At 34.3% G+C, this 20536-nt stretch overlaps 1 protein-coding gene across 1 annotated transcript in view; it reads right to left on the bottom strand.

Moving 5' to 3' along the window:
* Positions 1-1149: 1149 nt before the first annotated feature.
* Positions 1150-20536, bottom strand: part of LOC129269533 (von Willebrand factor A domain-containing protein 3A-like) — a 36100-nt gene continuing 16713 nt past the window's right edge. The window contains exons 17-33 of the mRNA XM_064105919.1: positions 20062-20136; positions 18860-18954; positions 17955-18274; positions 17541-17585; positions 16944-17048; positions 15043-15130; positions 14386-14514; positions 12964-13064; positions 12490-12608; positions 11833-11866; positions 11095-11241; positions 10366-10472; positions 9705-9849; positions 9105-9256; positions 8005-8131; positions 6881-7016; positions 1150-6222 (exon numbers count right to left, since the gene is read on the bottom strand). Of these exons, the coding sequence (XP_063961989.1) occupies positions 6167-6222; positions 6881-7016; positions 8005-8131; positions 9105-9256; positions 9705-9849; positions 10366-10472; positions 11095-11241; positions 11833-11866; positions 12490-12608; positions 12964-13064; positions 14386-14514; positions 15043-15130; positions 16944-17048; positions 17541-17585; positions 17955-18274; positions 18860-18954; positions 20062-20136 (1981 nt within the window). The 3' untranslated portion in view covers positions 1150-6166. The remainder of the gene's footprint in view (positions 6223-6880; positions 7017-8004; positions 8132-9104; positions 9257-9704; positions 9850-10365; positions 10473-11094; positions 11242-11832; positions 11867-12489; positions 12609-12963; positions 13065-14385; positions 14515-15042; positions 15131-16943; positions 17049-17540; positions 17586-17954; positions 18275-18859; positions 18955-20061; positions 20137-20536) is intronic.

Here is a 20536-nt window from a genome sequence, read left to right as displayed (position 1 = left end):
CAAACATGATTTACATGCGAAACCATAGAAACAGATACAGTAGACATATTAGCCAGCAGTATGAAATTTTACTCCCATGATTTGCTATATCCATAATTATAACCTTAATTTTTTGCCCAAGTCACAGAAAATGAAATGATTAGTGATTAAGGTTTATCTGACCCGAACTTTAACCTTAATTTCATATGATATGAAATTCATATCATACGAATTAGTGATTGAAACTTGATACGAAAGCACTTGTATTTTCAAATAAATTATGACAATTCAAAAACTTGAACTTAATATATGTGTTGTCATCGCCAAAGGATATATAGCAGCACTATTGATTTAGCAGGGGCCAGTGGCAGTGCCTAATTTGATTGGTGAGCAAGTTAAGCAGCTTAAATTTTCTATAAAAAAAAGCAATACATGTAATAAACATACTGTTGGCCCAGATCTTGATCAATAAATAGGTTACAGCATTAGCTTGCTGTACGTTTCAAGTTCATGATCCCTGGGCTAATTAATGAGACTGTACGCGTATAAGTTACTGCCAGAGAACTTAGACTGCACATTGTTATATATAAGTAGAATTGTAAGAGCAATTATACATTCATTTATTTACGGAATCTTCGCCTACCAACTTGGAGTTTATCTGGATTTAATACAGGACTATCATAACTTTGGAATATAATCAGAACTCACACTTTTCATTGTTATTTGTTGCAGTATCGTAACAACATATTTCCTTGAGGGAAGAGTTTACAAGCCATCGATCTTTTCCCTTCTTTTATCTACTTTTTTATACTTTCATACGAGTGGCAACCATCATGCCATGAAACCCGGGATGAGCCATCCCGGCCTTACACCCAATCCTTTTTATCTCTCCCTCCCCCCCCTGCCATCTATATAGCTCTCAATCTTTTCCTCTCCCCCTCTCTCTCTCGCCTCACTCCCTCTCTACACTCCTCTCACTCCATCTCTCCCCCTCTATCTCCCTGTCACTCCCTCTCTCCCTGCTCTCTCTCTCTCTCTATAGCTGCCCCCCCCACACACACACACACTCTTTCTCTCTACCCAACCAAAACAATTGCCCTATCATTTGTAGTTCTCATATCAACTAATAAACAATTATACAGCAAATTTAAAAACAGGCCATCCTATTGATTAAATTTTTCATTTCAGCTGATTATTCTATTATCATAGTAGATGAGACAGCCGAGCCAGAGAGAATATACAATATTTCCAACATAATCACATATATCAATCATCAAATTACAGAGTACATAAACAATTATACAAACATCACATGATATCTTGAAATTGAACAGAAAGTCAAGACAGAATCTACACAGCATAATTGTTTCTTTTTCCATATGAAAGATTTAGATCAAAATCTATATCAGAAAATAGAAGACTTTTAAATAAGTTGGCAGTTCAATGTCAATTGATGTAAAAAATTAATTGATTTAAAATGTACGAACCAAATGGAATCTCATATACATTAAAGCCTCAATATATGCCAAATGGGAGAAATTGCACATTTATGTAAATAAATTGGGGAATTTGATCAAAATAAAGCTTTTGTACTGTAACATTTTTGTGAATTAATCTCAATGACCCGTATTCTGAACATTGGTTTAATTTAAACTCTGGTCTGAAGTTGTGGTTTAACCATGAATAGCCAATTGTGAAACAAATCTCTAACAGTAAAGGTTCAATTTATCAGCTTATCTGTTTCCCAGATCAGTGATAACTGTCTGGGAATTATAATTCAATTGTTTTTGCCATTTTAGCATGAATAAAAAGCACAGTGAACATAATAGGAAACATCAATGTTAACAAAATTTTGACATTTTGGCTTTCCATAATTTTAGCGCATAGTTAGACCACAGCCTGAGACTTCAGACTTCAGAATACAGGCCTATGTCTATCTATTACTCTTTTTAGATTGAAATTCTGTAGCTTATCATATGACATAGTCACATAGCAAAACACAGTTGTAGAGAACCTCACAAGTTATTATCAGATTTGCAATGAATACAATACATTCATGCCATAATCTAACATTATTTATGTTTCAAACAATATATAAATTATTTGGTTACAATTTCAAGGTGATTTTTAATTCATTCTTATATTCTCTATACACAAATTGGCACAAAAAAAGTAGAACGACACACATATCATCCAATGCGAATAGGAAAGTAATAAGTGGAACGCCTCTGGCAGTCTAGCCTGCATTACGCGATTTGATATACCAGCAGTGCTGACTTTGAAAACAGCTATTAAATAATTATTCATTAAAGAAAACACTCATGATAATAAAATACTAAGTCCATTTACCCAACATGACCTTTGACCATGATCATGTGACCTCAGACATGTGCAAAACAACTCAATTACCCTTATGTCTCTGTTTCATGAACTACCTGTGTAGATCCATAAACTTTCTAAGTTATGATGCCAATTCAACAAATACCCCCAACACAGCCAAAGTTCACTGACCCTAAATGACCTTTAATTTTGTTCATGTGACCATAAACAAGCACAAGATATTCAGGGATACATGTACATGGTTACTCTTATGTCCCAAGTTTCCATGAACTGGATTTATAAACTTTTAAAGTTATGATGACAATTCCACAAATACCGCCCAACATTATCAAAGTTCGTTGACCCTAAATGACCTTTGATTTTGGTCATGTGACCTGAAACACACACAAAATATTCAGGGATACATGGTTACTCTTATGTCCCAAGTTTCTATGAAGTAAATCTATAAACTTTTAAAGTTATGATGACAATTCCACAAATACCCCCAACATTATCAAAGTTCGTTGACCCTAAATGACCTTTGACCTTGGTCATTTGACCTGAAAATTGCACAGGATGTTCAGGGATACATAATTGCTCTTATGTCTTTAAGTTTCATCAACTAGATCCATAAAATTTCAAAGTTATGACGATTCCACAAATACCCCCAACATTATCAGAGTTCGTTGACCCTAAGTGACCTTTGACCTTGGTCATGTGACCTGAAACTTAAGCAGGATCTTTAATGATACACTATCACCCTTATGTTTAAGTTTCATGAACTACGTCTATACACTTTCGAAGTTATGACGACATTTCAAAAACTTAACCTTGGTTAAGATTTTGATATTGATTCCCCAAACATTGTCTAAGTTCATTGACCCTAAATGACCTTTGACCTTGGTCATGTGACCTGAAACTCAGGCAGGATATTAAGTAATACTTGATTACCCCTATGTCCAAGTTGCATGAACTAGGTCCATATACTTTCTAAGTTATGATGACATTTCAAAAACCTTGGTTAAGATTTCAATGTTGACGACGCCGCCGTCACCGTAGGAAAAGCGGCGCCTATAGTCTCGCTCTGCTATGCAGGTGAGACAATAAAAACATAACTTGAGAAATAGTGAGAAAAAAGACCAAACATGCACTAGAGAAATATTATATAGCTGAATAAAGAAAATAATTTGTTTAAATAGCAAGCACTACAGCCAGCAATGATATGTACAAGCTAATTTCATGAAGTAATATTACAGAGGATATTTGCACTACTAGATGTACATTACACCATTTCATTTTATACATACATGGAGACAATTTACATATGAACTACTTGCATGTAATTCATAATACACACACATGAAAACTACTTTAAAAAAACACATCTATAATGGCAGTATAGTAGATTAAAATATGAGTGACACCAGCCAAACACTTGGTTTAAACATATAAGGATACAGTTGTCTAGAGACAGGTCATGTACTCCTATCATAATCCCCAAACTGCAAACTAATGAATACTCATACAAAAAGCTACTTATCAAGTCATCTTTTCTCACTAGACTATCTCAAGATTTAATTTTCTGCTTTTGTGGTTTCTTAAACATTGATTTCTTCACCCTTTTCTCAATTATGTAACTTTCGTGTAGTATAAGGATCAGTCAAAACAAATAAAAACAATTAATTGATTGGGGATTAAAGTAAGGATAGATTCGTTTAAATTTTACACCACTTCGGTATTCACTATCATGGATGCAATAATAATAAGTTAACATTTAATAATTAGGGATTCATTTTCCCCGAGAGTGGCATAATATTATCATGGCTTTAGCACAGGTACATGTAGAGCAGTCATGTGCTTAAACATTGATAAAATGTCTTCGTACCAGGTACCCTGTACTTCCCCTGGGTGGAGAGTGGCTAATGTAGATATAAACCATGCCAACAGATGAAAGTGCAGCAATGGGTATTGAACCCAAACTTTTCCACTGGTCTACAGCACCTCATAAATATGTTTCTGATCACAAACACTGCTTCCTGCCAATCAGATGCAAGAACATCAGTAGCTTGTAACAGATGTTCATGAAAGTCATTGACAAATCACTTCATGAAATAGCCCCCCCCCCCTCCCCCACCAGGATGGATTTGTAGACCCTTGCAAAACAGGGTTATTCATCTTACATCTAATATTTTAATCACAAAAAATACATCTAATATTTTAATCAGAAAAAAATACAAATTGCTTTGTATCATAACAAACAAAGTAAATGTTCTATTCTGGTTTTTTTCCTTTTAGGGATTGACAAAAAAATTACATTTTTCATTTAATCTCTTATTGGCAAGTATAAAGAATCAACTCTCAATTTATGGTAACCTACTCTAAATGCAGCAATTTTCATTTTCAAAAATTTAAAAAGTTCAATTGCTGCGCAAGAAAAAAATCCACTTCTATACACAGAAATCACGAAACACAATTTCATAACAAATCATTAACAACTGAATATGGTGGATACATCATAAATCATTGAAATATATGTATGCATTTTAGTTATAGACTTCAGTGACACATTCTGTAATATAACTTTGTCTTTTATAGACAAAAGTGACCCCACACAGTGACAATATTGCAAAACAATTCAAATTCAAAGACCTTACTGTGCAAATCATTTCATAATTACTAAATAAAATTATGTGGAAATATCCTGAATTATAAGCGAGAAACAGTAGTCAAATCATAATAAAGAGATTATGGATTGTCTTTAAGAACAAAATTGAAGAAGTTTTCAATATTGGTCAACCCTGTGTATCACTTAATCACTATGACCATGGAAAGATTTCATCGTTAAAAGGCAAGTGAATACATAATTCACCAATACCAAACGATTTTTCTACAATGCCTATGAGATGCAACCAGCTTGTTCAACACTTATTTTGGAAACTACTTTCGGACTAATTTGCTTTGGACACAGCTGAAAATGTCCTGTCAGCAAATCATCAATTCCAAAACATGATGCGACAAAGACGAGAAACAAAGATCAGCAAAAATATGCTGCAGGGACAAGCGAATCAAGGCACTTTAAGATAATTTGTTCTTCTGATTTGGAAACAGAAAGAGCAAAAACGAAATACTGACTGAAAACTGATTCTAATTTTGATAGTTTAAAACAAAAAAATTGTCAGTTATCAATAATTTGTATCAGGAATGAAATATGTTAAAATAAATATTAGACAAATGAATTTTTTTTTACTGTTTTCTTCAAAATATTTTTATTTGTTATTTCTCTGCATAATGGAAGCTAAATAACCTTTTAGTATTCTTCATTTTGTGTTTATCAAAATAAAAAAATTAAACACTAAGTTGCAATAAATTTTAGTTTTTGCTTTGACAAAACAAAATATCCCTTCTGATTGCCTTTTTCTATTTATAAGTCTTTGCTTTTTTTTTAAATCACAAACTCAGAATCAGTTTTGGCTCATTGTTCTGTATTTGCTGTTCCGTTTACAAATCAGAAAATACAAATTATCTGATAGTACCTTGATTCAAGTGATTTTCATTTCGTCACTAGCAGACAAAAATGTGTGGTGCTATCAAATTCTTTTAAAACATCAGTGCAAGTTAAAAGAAATTAGCATAAAATACAATTTTTCAGAGTTGCACATACAAGCTCATAACATCAACATGGCTCATGATGCAATATGATATCATTATGATAACAAATAAAATAATTCACGATCTCATGATAAATAATTATGATGTAAATAGTTTATCCGTGCAATTTTGAACCACTCGACAAGACTTGAAGAGTAAAATGCATAATTATTACCGTTAAGTACTGCATCATAAATAAACAAGGTTTTGGGAATTTTCTTCATGTTTTCTGCTGCTTCAGACTGCTGTTGGCTATCCTATCATATCTTGATTTGTCTGCAATAAAATAAGATTAAAATGAAAAATAAAAACATTGCCCACAACAATTCCATATCTGAAAGAAAGGTGTTGGTTCTTGAAAAGTGAAAACAAGGTTTCTAAATTGTACATTTTATTTTGAACACATGACTATCTATTATGACTTTTAAATTAAATTGATGTCAGCTGTGATGTAAAGAAGCAGCATTTTGGATGGGGATATTAAATTTAATTCCATTTATTGTTGATCATTGTGATACATTAAAAAAATTGCATGTACTGTAGCTCTTGTATTAAAAAATGTGTAAAGAGATGATGTTAACCAAGATGACGCAGTTTGTCAAACCCAGCGTGCTAGCTGCACAGAGCTTGATTATAGTGTATCATCTCAATGCTAAAGACTTGCTCTATATCATCAAACTGAAATTAGAATATATCTTCATTATCATTGCTACAATTTCAATAGATTTTTCATGAAAACAGTAGTCAAATATAATAGCAGCTCAATTTTTTTACATATCGGAAAGGTTTGTTGCATTATATTTTTCAGGAAGCAAATTTCAGAAAAGAAGGAAAGCAATAAAACTAAAATTGTACACAATTTAATGAAATGCAATAATCATAAATAATCATTAATCATAATTTTGTTAAATCTCCTGAGTAAGGATCTACTAACCTTTCTCATGGGGCTTTGCTGTAGTTCCAAAGAGCTGTCTGAATGAATGTGACTGAGCCAAGAAATGCCTGGCATGCTCAATCTCTGTAGTCAGCAGTCGAAGATCATCACTCTCAAATGTAGGTAATACCGGATACTGAAAAATTAAAACAAAAATAGAACAAAAATTAGCTTTTTCAAGTTATCCTTTGGTACTGTGCAGGGTTGGGCTCAATTGCAAAGTAATTGATCAATTACGTAATTAATTACATTTTTTGAGTAATTGTAATTGTAATTTGTAATTGAGATTTTAAAGGGAAATTAATTATAATTGTAATTGACTTAAATTACTGTCAATTACTTTTAATTAGATTCAATTACATAACTTCTATTACTTAATTTATTATTCAATTTATTCTGGATTGCTTATTTCTCTTTTCCCTTAAGTTTACATGTTGTACGTCATGATTTCTACAAATGAAGCATGCAGATCTACATGTTATTGAGAAAGTCTACTGATTTTAGCATTAAAGGGAGCAATAGGCAGGATCAATGCTCTCTAAACTAATAAATATTCCTTTTGTCAGATACTCTCTAACTTGAAATTGTGTTGAAATGGGTGACTTTTTGGAAATAATTGAATTGTAATTTAATTGAAAAGTAATTGTAATTGAATATTTCTTCAATTACATAATTGTAATTGTAATTGAAGAAAGTAATTGAGCCCAACCCTGGTACTGAGCAAATTAAAAATATCAAAGGAGATGATTGACATCCCCATGATCCCCAATATTTACTGTAGATATTTTTTTGTTTCGTTTTAAAGCCCCACCATGACAAAGGAACCAAGTAAAAAAAAAGGTATGATTTCCAATAAAAGAGCATGATGTATCTGTGATTTACAAAAACATCAATGCCTTTAATAGCAAGATGCTAAACAAGCCATATCCTATAGAAGGCAGCATTAAAGGTATGTCTATGAAATTTGACCGGGAAGAAGAAATCAGTTTTTAACCTTAAACACATTAAAACTCAATGACATTAACACATCACTTATTTCCTTTTGTGAAAATGAAGCTTTATCAGGTGGTTAGAAAAAACAAACATTTTTTAGAATGCAACAATGAAAATTCAGAATAACTCACATCGGTGTCCTTGAAGTCACTCTCGAGGAGCCGATGCACGGCCAAGTCTCCATCCATCCCAGCAAATATACGATGATAGCGCCCTCTACACATGGCAGACAGCTGCCGCAGGAAAGTATTAGCAGACCTGTTCGAAAAATAGTAGTTTAAAGTTCTTGAATATGCATGATAAAAGTGGAATTATCAAAAAATGTTACAAAGTCCAGTTTTGCAACAAAAGATGATATTGCAAACAAAGAATCAGGAAAGTACCGTATGAATTACTAATCTGTTTATACTGATGTTTCCCCCGGGGGCAAATCCAGAAATTTTCAGAGGGGGAGCTGCTTTTTCAACAACAAAAAATGAAATTAAAATTTAAAGAAAACAAAAATTTTAACCATCCCAAATTACCCTAGAAAAATGAATGAAATATCACATTGACTAATACTGAAATACAAACCTGGCATTCTATTTTTTTAACTGACAATAACACATGATACATATACAAACAGAGAGCACAGAACCGTTTGAAATTCAGTTGAGTCAACATTAGTATTTCCTCCATAAGTCAAATAATTGGCAAAGTCTAGGCATATTTTTTATAGTCCAGACTATGCTAAGTATGCATTACGCATTATTCTCAGTCAAACTTCATCCAATCAAACAGGGGCTTGTTGCAAAAAGACTTGTGATCAGATGCAACCTGATTTTCAACAAATGGAATGCACATATTACCGACTTGCAATTGATTTTTTTTTAGATGCATTTGAACTCAGCTCTTTCTGAAAGGGCCTCAGATGGTGCCAAGAATGAGGTAGATTCACCTGTAGGACGAGGGGCCTGCTTCATGAAACTTGTTATAATAATAAATTTGCAATAAGAGTTAACCGCTACTGAAATCCTTCAATCTGATTGGCTAATAGTAAATTTGTTATAGAAATTGTGCATTTGTTATTGTAACAAGTCTTTGTGAAATGGGACCCTGAAAAATATGTCTAAAAAGTCATGTTTTGGTGTTTTTTTGTTTTTCAAAGAAAAAAAGACATGTTTGAACAAAAGAGAAGAAATTAAAGGTAAACATGTCTACTAAGACCATCCAAGGAAAAATTGACACTCACTCATCATTGCAGTTGAAGGAGATGGTATGAACTTTGACCCCTCGCACCGTGTTGACCTGGGCGATCTCTCTGAAGACCTTGGAAGTGCTACTGTCCGGTTTACCATCTGTGAGCAGATAGATGGCATCCACGTCCTTCTCTCTGAATGCCTCCTACAATAAACAAAGATTTAATAAGTGGCAGATTGAATGAGACTAAAAAGGAGGGAGGTATGATAACTCAGTGGGTAGAGCTGGGAGTTAAGATTCCAGTAACTTGGGTTTGATTCCCACGATGTGCCCTAGTGTCCATCAGTTCAACAGAGTTAGATCATGGCCTAATTCAAAATGGAGACCAAAATATTCAATCAAGCTTAAAATGATCAGCGTTTGGTAGGATGGGGGGTGTTAAGCGAAAGAGAGACAGATGACACAGATGTGAAGGGGCCATTTGGTGGTGGTGGGAATCCCACTAAACTTACTGAGAGCCTGTAATGTTTCCTACAAGTACAAAGGTTGATACCCATCTTATTGCTTTTGATATTATTGACTTTTGATAGGAAATAATTTGATTATTCAATCTTTTATCTACAATGGAACAATCCTCATCCACTAAACTTACACTAAGAGCTTCTAGGGTGCATGTATTTCCTGCCGGTACAAAGGATGATACCCATCTCACTGCATCATTGCAGTTTGTATCAGTAGGTTCAACGATGTGTGGCCTCCATGGCTCTATGTCAGCAGAGAAGCGGATGATGTTGAAGCTGAAAATACAATAACAAATCTTGGTTATCGAAATGTTGGATTATTAGCTTCAAGAAAGTGAAGTTAGGATTGAGAAACTATGTGGAGGCATAAATTAATACATGTAGATTCTTGAACTGAAGTTTTATTGTGTTTTATAGGCAACAGGAAAGTGGATTGAGTTGAAGCTCTATGATGATATTCAGGATATGTAGGTGTTACTGGTCATATTAATACCAAAATATCATGAGAAATTCTATGAAATAATCAACATTTCTCTATGTTCAATTCCCATTTTTCTCCAGTTTACCTTACCTTAAGAACTAATCAAGCCATGATAATTTATGAGTATTACTTATATTAATATGAATAACTAGAACATAAAGACAAATCATCTCAGGAATGTTCCACATTTATGAAATCATGGGGGTAGATGAGTTACGTACTCCAATTTGCCAACCCTCAATATCCAAATTTTGATGGATTTGATCCTTGATTGCTATACATGAAATGCTACACAGATAAGATGTACTGACCTGATATTCTCTCTCTTGAACTGATCCCAAATCAGCGAGACTAAATCTTTCTTCAGATCTTCCATGTGGGTCACCATTGAACCAGACGTATCCACTAGAACAACCACCTAGATATATCATGATAAAAACAATGAGACATATAAATAAAATTATATTTACCCAAGGTTGCGACTTCATTTATCAAACTACAATGTACCAGCGAGCTCTGCATAACATAACATATAATTTTTACCCTTTTCCAACCTAAATGCTGAGCAGCTAGCAAGAAGGCAGAAGGTCCCATTTTTACAAGTCTTTGGTATAACCCAGCTGGGGATTGAACCCACAACATCCTGTTCAGGAGGCAGCACCCTACCACACACCCACCATGCCCGCTTATGAAGATAGATAGTAATTACATTATAACAATCTCAATAGAACCATATATACTTTACATTACTATGACTTTTCTTTTCAAAATAAATAAATTTCATTTATATTGTAATTTAATAAAAATATTTGCATGATTTCCAATATCATTTCATCGGTGTATTCTTTAGTGTGCAATAGCTCTTGACAATGACTATGTAATAACAAGAATTAATTTTTCAAAAATTAGCAAATTGTGGTATAATGCTAAGATATGATATTTCTTCATTTAACTTTCCAAGACTGCTTTAAATTGTACAGTTAGCATTATACATTGCATATATAATTTCATAGATTTCTAGGATTCTTTCAGAATCTTACCCTTTTCTCCACGACAGTACCAAACGTTCTCCTGCTGGATCCCAGGAGCCACTGGAGCCTTCTTAGATACCTCCTGAGCACAGACTCCACCTGCTCCTCGTACTCCAGGAGCTCATGAGCCTGGAGTTGGAGATGCTTAACTTTTCCCTGGAGAAAAAAAAGGCACAGGATAAAGATTGAATTAAAATACCTAACATAAATCAAGATGATCTCCATGAAATTGTTAACATCTATTTACAGAATCCACTTGACATATATCACTTGGTCTGGTTTGGTAGACTTATAATTGGTTATTGTTAACTATGGAACAAGATACAACATTGCTTCACAATAGCTCATAGAGGACTTTATGTGTTTCAACTAATAAAATGTAATATACTGTATATACAATTAAACTATAACATCATCACTTTTATTTGAAGGGGGAGAGGAATATGGTCTTACTACCTTTTTGGAGGGGGGTGAATACATTGTGATAATAAGTTTTTATTTTGAACCTGAGACAGTTTGAATAAATGAATCTAAGACAATATTACTGTAAAGCAATAACTCATTTCAAAGTTGATGCTCATGAATATGTTTATGTAATTTTAATGATTAATATGTGTAATTTATTTTAGTCCTACACTTCCTCCGTAGAAATAAAGTAAAATCAAAGGCAAATATTTATTTGTATATTGAATATACAAAAAATATATACCATCAATTTAAATTCTGAGAAAAATATAAACAACTAACCTTAATATTAACACTTGGAAATATGGTGCAATACCTGCAAATAAAAGCAAAACACAAAATAATTTTAAAAGGATATTTGTAAGAAAAAAATACTGAATTGTATTCTGGAAACTGCATATACTCTAAATAGTAGTCTGTTTGGGGGCTTCACTTGTTAATTCCTGATAGCATTCCCTTTATAAAATTATATTTGTTTATTGCCAGTTGGTATTGATATTTTTTCCAAATTAATAAAATTGGTTGGATTTGAACAGCAATTATATTATGAAATATCTCAATAACAAACAAACTTGATTGGATTTGAACTACAATAAACTTTAGAAATATCTCAATAATAAATAATACACTGGATTTGAATTAAAATACAATTATATCTCTATAATAGCTGGATTTGAAGTACAATTAGATTAAGAAATATCTTTAAGAAACATAATATGTGTAATTTATTTTGGTCCTACACTTCCTCCGTAGAAATAAATTAAAATCAAATATCTATATTCTTTATTGAAGGGACAAATGCCTCAAATATTCTCAATTCCTTCCTAATAAACATATCCCTCTATTATAATACAGATTGTAGCACACATTAATGATATTCTGTTCATTTCAAAATGTAAAATATACAATAAAAAAAACATTTATTCTTTCAAAACCTACTTTGCAGATACAATTTTGTTGAGTGTGTTGATGTGACGCTTTGCATGGGCACAGTCTGGACCAGAGACTAGCTTGGTCAGGTCCAACCGTAACTTGCCAAGGCCATATTTCTTCAACCACTGTTAAAGATACAAGATCATATACAAATCATTGCTTTTAACTGTTCAAAAAATATAGAAAGGATTTTATTTGCTGGATGAATATATGATCACACACATTATTTTATATCCCCTTCTATAAGCTAAAATATATCTATTCATTACGTTCCATCAAAATGAGGAAATTTATGGAATTAATATTATGTGATAAAAGAGAGATCTGCTGTATATGACATCAAAAATTTAAAAAAAAAATCATAACTCTTATTTTTAATTGGTTTTAATCAAATCTTCACCAGTATAAGTCTCTGCTATTATCATAACCAACTTATTGTCAGGGAGCACTTTCACTTTAACAAGTCCTAACCATACATACCAGGTTTGATGTCATGATATCTTCCCTGTCTGGTATAGAAGGATGAGGAACCATCTTCTTCCCTCCTTTCTTCCCTTCGGGATACTGTTTGTACACAGAACCTACAAACCAAGATCAAACATACCAAGTCAGTACAGGCAAAATATTAATTTTTCATTTTCGGGGGCTTACATTTCACAACCCGAAATCTGCCTAATCTGCGACATTGTAGCTTTACCATGTGAATGGGGATTTCTCCCGGGCTCTTTTGAGCATTTCAGGGACAAAATCTCCCTGAGCCCCCATGATTTTTTTTTTCACTGAGTCAGGTTACTTAATTATAATAATGTATACAGTCCAACCTGTCATTGCAGCCACCTGTCTATAGTGAACACCTGTCTTCAGTGGCCACCAATATTGTCTCTCATTTGAAAGTAATATATCTTACAGATCCCGTCTATAAAGGCCACTTATCTCCACTGGCCACCTTTTCCGTTTCCCTTGGGTGGCCTAAGTACACAACTCTTACTGTATTTATAAGAACTTGTCGTGTCTTTGGGAAAAATACCTTGGCAAAACAGTTTCGCTTACCACATCGGTGCAGAAACGCCCTTACGAAATGCACTTAGGCATACTGCTAACAGTGTTTTTACATGCATGCAATGCGCGAGAGTATGGTACTCTTGCACAAACAAGACGAACTATAAACAAGAAGTACCATATCGCAAAAAATATATAATTTGTAATTCAATGAAAACTAGAGAAATTCTAATAAGCAGATTTTCCTACAGAAAAAATTTAAGGTTTAAAAGGAGTTCTGAATGCAACATTTCAGTTATTTTATGAAAAGAGGGGCGGAGTTATCAAATTAATTTGTTTCATTATTTCAACTGTCCTTACTTATCATTATCTTTCTTTCTTTTCTGTCCTTATTTATTGCTTTCTTTTATTCTCTTCTCTACTCTGTCTCTCTCTCTTTCATTTTTTCATATATTTTCTTTCTTTTTATATATACATATTTTTTCTTTTCCATTCATCGTTTCTTGACAGCTTCACTCATTTTGCCTGCTCTCATTTCATTTTATTTAAATCAAAGCAATTGACATATGAAGATGTATACTAGGAAGTGTGGGCGCGTCGTGGTCTAGTGGTTCTGACTCTCGCCTTTCAAACAGAGGGTTGTGGGTTCGAATCCTAGCCATGGCGTGTTTTCCTTCAGCAAGAAATTTATCCACACTGTGCTGCACTCGACCCAAGTGAGGTAAATGGGTACCGGCAGGAAGTAATTCCTCAAAAAGCTGTGCGCACCGGAATTGGTAGACTAGCTTAGCCGGGGTAATATAGGAGCGTCTTGAGCACCTAGCAAGGTGGATACCTGCGCTATACAAATCCTATATTATTATTATTATTATTGAAAACTGAGTTAACACTGTAAACACTCACCAACTTCATTTTTGTTTTCTGTATAGAAGGGTTGTTTCTTGGCGCTGGTAGGACGTTTCTTCTTTTCTTTCTCGTTGTTATTCTTGGCCAGATGGTTAGCTCTGTGTGGGTTGACAACTGGTTCAGGAGCTGTTAACATTGGTGGAAAGTACATAAAACGATGGAAAATGGTTGATTAATAAAAAAAGTTTGGTGATGAAAACTGGTGTTGGTTTTGCTGTCAAACTAACAAACTCCACAAAGCCATACATGAAATTAGAATGGTGTTAAAGTTGATTCCTGAAACAACTATTTAGTTAATGCAATAAGATATTGAATTATATATTATGTGATCTTTCCCCCTTTGACCTTAACACTCATATTCTAATCAGACCAACAGCACTCCTATATGGACAAAGAAAATGAGACACAAAGAAGAAAAGATGGACCACTCAAACACATAATAACATTAAAAAAACCTACGGTAGGCAGAAGCACGGATAGAAAATCCAAACAATTTTGTCTAACTTGCACGTAGGGACCCAAATAATAAAATATGTGATCACCACTACTATATGCGTAATGAAAACAAGACAGGAGGGTGGATGAACCAACAAAAATCAAAATTCCTCCAGCAACACCTACTATGTGCAAAGGCATAAAACTCTTATTACTTACGGGTAGGCACTAAGGATTTCTTAGTTGCACTAGATGGTCTCCATGCTGTTGTTCTTCTCTCCTCTCTTTCTTTATTGTCTTGAATTTGCTGTACAAAAAAAAGAAATTGATTAAAACAGCTACGAGTGATACAGACTTGAATATTATTTCAGTAAATGTTACATTGTGTACTACATGTACACAGTTTAAGATCTGATACATCAAAATCGATTTACCAACAAATAAATAAATTTAAAAACACCCAGGTATAAAAAACAAGTGGAATGCCTCTGGCCGTCTCACCTGCATCACGCGATTCAATATAGCAGCAGTGCTGATTTTGAAAACTACTATAACTCACACAAGATGTTCAGTGATACTTGGTTACTCTTATTTCCATGTTTTATGAACTAGACCAATACACTTATAGAGATATGATGGCAATTCAACAAATACCCCCAACGTGGCCAAAGTTCTTTGACCTTACATGACCTTTGACCTTGATCATGTGACCTGAAACTCGCACAGGATGTTCAGTGATACTTGATTACTATTATGTCCAAGTTTTATGAACTAGACCAACACACTTTCAAATTTATGGCTGTAATTCAACAAATACCCCAATTTGGCCAAAGTTCATTGACCCTAAATGACCTTTGACCTTGATCATGTGACCTGAAACTTGCACAGGATGTTCAGTAATACTTGATTACTATTATGTCCAAGTTTCATGAATCAGATCCATAAACTTTCAAAGTTATGATGGTAATTCAACAGATACCCCCAATTCGGCCAAAGTTCATTGACCCTAAATGACCTTTGTCCTTGGTCATGTGATGTGAAACTCATGCAGGATGTTCAGTGATACTTGATTAACCTTATGTATAAGTTTCATGAACTAGGTCCATATATTTTCTAAGTTATGATGACATTTCAAAAACTTAACCTTAGGTTAAGATTTTGATGTTGATTCCCCCAACATGGTCTAAGTTCATTGACCCTAAATGACCTTTGACCTTGGTCATGTGACATGAAACTCAGGCAGGATATTCAGTAATACTTGATTAACCTTATGGCCAAGTTTCATGAACTAGGTCCATATACTTTCTAAGTTATGCTGTCATTTCAAAAACTTAACCTCAGGTTAAGATTTGGTGTTGACGCCGCCGCCGCCGCCGCCGTCGCCGCCGCCGTCGGAAAAGCGGCGCCTATAGTCTCACTCTGCTATGCAGGTGAGACAAAAACTAAACAGACTCAAGACTAGACTTTCAATATTGGACTTTGTAAGTGCAGTAAAACACAATATATATCATATACATACCAACTGAATAAATAAAACTACAGATGAAACAAAGCAATACAGATTGCTAAAGTTACAGTTAAATTTCAAAGTGGCACATGGGTTTCAAGCTACACTGACTGCCTCCTTCAATCCTGAAGATTCTTGCAGTATTGTAGTACCGGGGACCGGCAGGTGCAATACACCGGGTGAATACCCTACACTTTGACGAATAGTGTATTGGTTTTAACGTGCATAGGTTGTGACTCTCCTATACACGGGACACACATTTGCATCCTTTCTGATGGACGGAGTGTTTTCCAACTGCATTCACATCCGCACTGAACACAGCGGTGAGGTACGCTAACACACAATGCTAGCATCAGATTTTTTTGTTAGACGTCTTCCGGCATGCTGCGGGACTCAAACCCACGCAGGTTGAGATCTATGATCTTATCCGGAACAGGCGCTCTAACCGACTGAGCTACGTTGCCTCCCTGTAGTAGTAGTAGTAGTAGTAGCAGCAGCAGTGGTAGTAGTAGCAGCAGTAGTAGTAATAGCAGCACTAGGAATAGCAAAGAGTAGCAGCAACAGCGGTAGGAGCAGTAGTAGTCGTATTAGTAGTAATAGTAGCATTCCTTACCAATCTAGCCAAGCTAAGTCCAGTGTGTTTAGGAGCTGTTAGAGCTTTCTTTGCAGAGGAAGGTCTCATAGGAAGCATTTTGGTCTCTTCTGTCGTCTTGTTATCCTGAGGAAAAACACAAGCAAAAAAATATGTTAAACAAAAACATAAATTCAATCAAACTCATATGTTTTATTGCACTTTGGGTTGTAATTTGTTTTTTTTAATGAGATTACATTCTTAATAAAGAAGCATAAAAAGATACTCAATCATGTTTACATGTTTATGGTGTTACAGATATTTATTTTCAGCAAATAATATAATAATTTTAAAGAAGTACTCCAACATGACCACATGATTATAGTACTGTAGATTTTCATTTTACAAGACTAACAAAATCAATGGCACTGTAATAATCTAATCAATTAAATTGAAATAATCATTAAAAACAATATAAAAAACAAATAATGAAATTAATCTAAACTTAAATAAAAAAAAATACATGGCTATTTCTGATTCAAGAGAGAGAAATAAAAAGAGTGAAAATTCATTGTTTCTCTAAAAATAAATAGTATACGATGTAAAGTAAAGTGTCCCTGACAATATAATGATACTTACATATTTTGGTGATCTCCTTTTTACAGACTCCACCAACATTGCACACTGTTCAAATAGAATATTCAAAATAAAGTATGAAAGTGATAAAGACATGAAAATCAAAGTATTCTTGAGCTCATTTATATAATCAAATTCATTCAAATCTTATAGCAATTGTATTTTATATGAACATAATAAAAATGCTTTAACTGACTAGACTAGGTTCACATCACAATTAATTGTCAAAATACTGTATCAAAAGGGATTATCCATTGACAATTATGAAAATTAATATTCATTTCTTATAATTGTTTTACTGATCATATATCAGCAATCTTCAAGCATTGCGTACCCTCTTTGAGATGATTTTGTATACCTAAATATTTCAATCACTATGTAATATATACACTCTTGAAAAAAAACTTTAACACTAACTTTTTGGGAATAATTGACCGCTTTATCCATTTCACAGAGAATCAACTTTATATCATCACTCTCGATGATCCCTGTCTCTCGGAACCAATGGAACCGCCCACAGGTCACATGGCCCAGCGTCCTCAGGCACTCAGCCGTCTGCGTGATGTTGGCATAGCGACCGGGGATGGTGCCTTCGGCGTTGTCGTAGTCATCAATGTTGAAGAGGACAGAGTGAACCTTGATGGATTGGCCGGCTGAAGCTTCTTCCATGAAAGAACAGATGACATCGGATGATTGGTCTGGGATACCGCTGGTGAAGAGGTAGAGACCTCCAACAACTAACAGGATTAGATATATAGAAAATTTCAATATTTTACAGAATGAGGCACATTAAAGGAATATTATTGTGTGTTTTCATGGAAATAGGACACCATTCGGATATCACCCAGAGTAGAAGATCACTGACCAGCAGACGTTATCTAATGCCACTAGCTATTGCCTTATGGTAAAGTCATTATCCCATCTTCCCTGGCCTGACAGTTGCCAGATGCCAAGCAGGGTTGGACAAAAAGTTTCTCGCTGGTACACCGGAGTTTGCTTACCCCCAAAGATATATCTGTTACAGGTATTTCCAATGCTTTTCACAAAGTCTAGAGTCAGCAAATAATGATCCACTCCCAATTACAGCTGATGCCTACCTGACTTTAATGAATGACTAATAGATTGAATTGGTTATCCTGGCAGGAATTTCATAAGGCTGTTTGAAACTTACAAGCGACTTTACAATCGACTGGTAACCCTTTCTTAGGAACTAAATCTGCACCCATGTAAATCTGATGTGTATAACATAGCACAAGAAAGGATCATCAGTCGCTCATAAAGTCACTCATAACTTATGAACCGAGAAGGGTTAAAGAACATACCGGACTGTCGTTTTCTGTCCTCATCGTTCTCTAGCGCCATTCTCAAAGCAGCTAGGAAGTTTCTGCTTCCATTACATTCTAAGCCTAGTACCCACCTGAAACAAAAAAATGTATAACAGATATCACAAGATCTATGTAGTGATCCATACCATGCTGAAAGAAAGTATACAGTGCATCCCAAAATAAAAGGAAAACCGTTATTTTTTCCAACATAGTGAAATTATCATGGCCTCGCATTAACATCATCACATATTTCATCTTCTTTTTCATTTGACACCTAAAAAGATATGAACAGAATAGACGAGAAAAAAGTATTTGAAATTTCTTATTCTATTTTAATGAATGGATAGAAGAGTCCCTGTGTAGCGCTTCTGAATCTGGCCTTGCGTTGTATGTCTGAATCTCTCTCACTGCGTCTTAGCGTTCTTTGGCAAGGTGTCAATACACTCCTGAAGACGGACAGTCAACCTGCCCGAAACGTCGAGTCTCTCTACTACTCATCATCTCTACTCGCCGACTCAAGCCAGCATCTCCTCATTAGCTCTACTACTCAAGCTGTTCTCAACTCATCAATCTTTCCTGGTTTACAGTCCTTTTCAGGACTACTTTCAAGAAAGAATACTCAAATCTCCACTTTCTCGCCTATCCATTTCTTCTCTTCTTCTATCCACTGTTTCTATAACACTTCACATGGTGTACCATAAACCACATCAGCGATTGTACATACCACCATGCAAACCTTCAAACAACATCTGTGTCAATACATGTTTTGTCACTCTCCACCCAAGTGCTTAATGGTAACCTGGTAGGATGTGAAATACTATGTGGTATGTCTAGCAATTGAGTTTGAAAATTCTTTTTGGAATCCTCAACAGTGGAGAAAGTGCATACATTGTGTGCAGGCATGCCTAAATCCGATGACCAGGGTCATAATATATCTGTAAAGCACTTTAAAAATAGAATTGTCGTTCCGATGAATCAAGAGATACATAATAGCGGATCATTACTATTTATTCACTGCCATTGATGATATCAGTATGATCATGTTGATGATTGTCAAAATGCACATTTTTAGAGCATTGGAAAAAAAAATTATCACAAAATATAACAATCACATGTTCATACAAGTTTATCTGTAAACTGTGATACCCCAAAGTTGCTTTGAATTAATTAATAATAAAAAAGTAAATACTTGATCTTACTTCCATGCATTCTGTAGGTTTGCTATTGTAGGTTCCTGCATGCATGGTCTCCATGCACGAGCTGTGCTCCCAAACCTGGATGAAGAAAAAAAGATTATCAGGAGTTATTTCAATGGTGAGTTTTATTCTGAAATTGAAATCATTTCAATGGTTTGTTTATTCATAATTCTTCTATTCATAGAAACCATTTTCACAAAAATAATAGAATTTTAATATTTGTCACCCTGCCCAACCTGAGCAAAATATCTTGGAAGAATCTGTATGCATAATACATGGCAAATAAAGTATATTCTTGACCAATTTGGAGAGTACAACATCATTTACTGACTTCAGAGCCTTAATAACATCATAAATTCTTTCATAAGAATTATTTAGTTTTATTTACAATACACAAAAAGTAATAATTACGGGGAGCCATACAACATTGTTTAAAAAAAAGTTATATTTAATCCCCTTAACAATGAAATCTAACATT

This window comes from Lytechinus pictus, chromosome 10, assembly GCF_037042905.1.
Source record: "Lytechinus pictus isolate F3 Inbred chromosome 10, Lp3.0, whole genome shotgun sequence".
Taxonomy (NCBI): Eukaryota; Metazoa; Echinodermata; class Echinoidea; order Temnopleuroida; family Toxopneustidae; genus Lytechinus; species Lytechinus pictus.
Note: the sequence above shows the minus strand (reverse complement) of the source record. Positions and strands in the feature narration are given on the sequence as shown.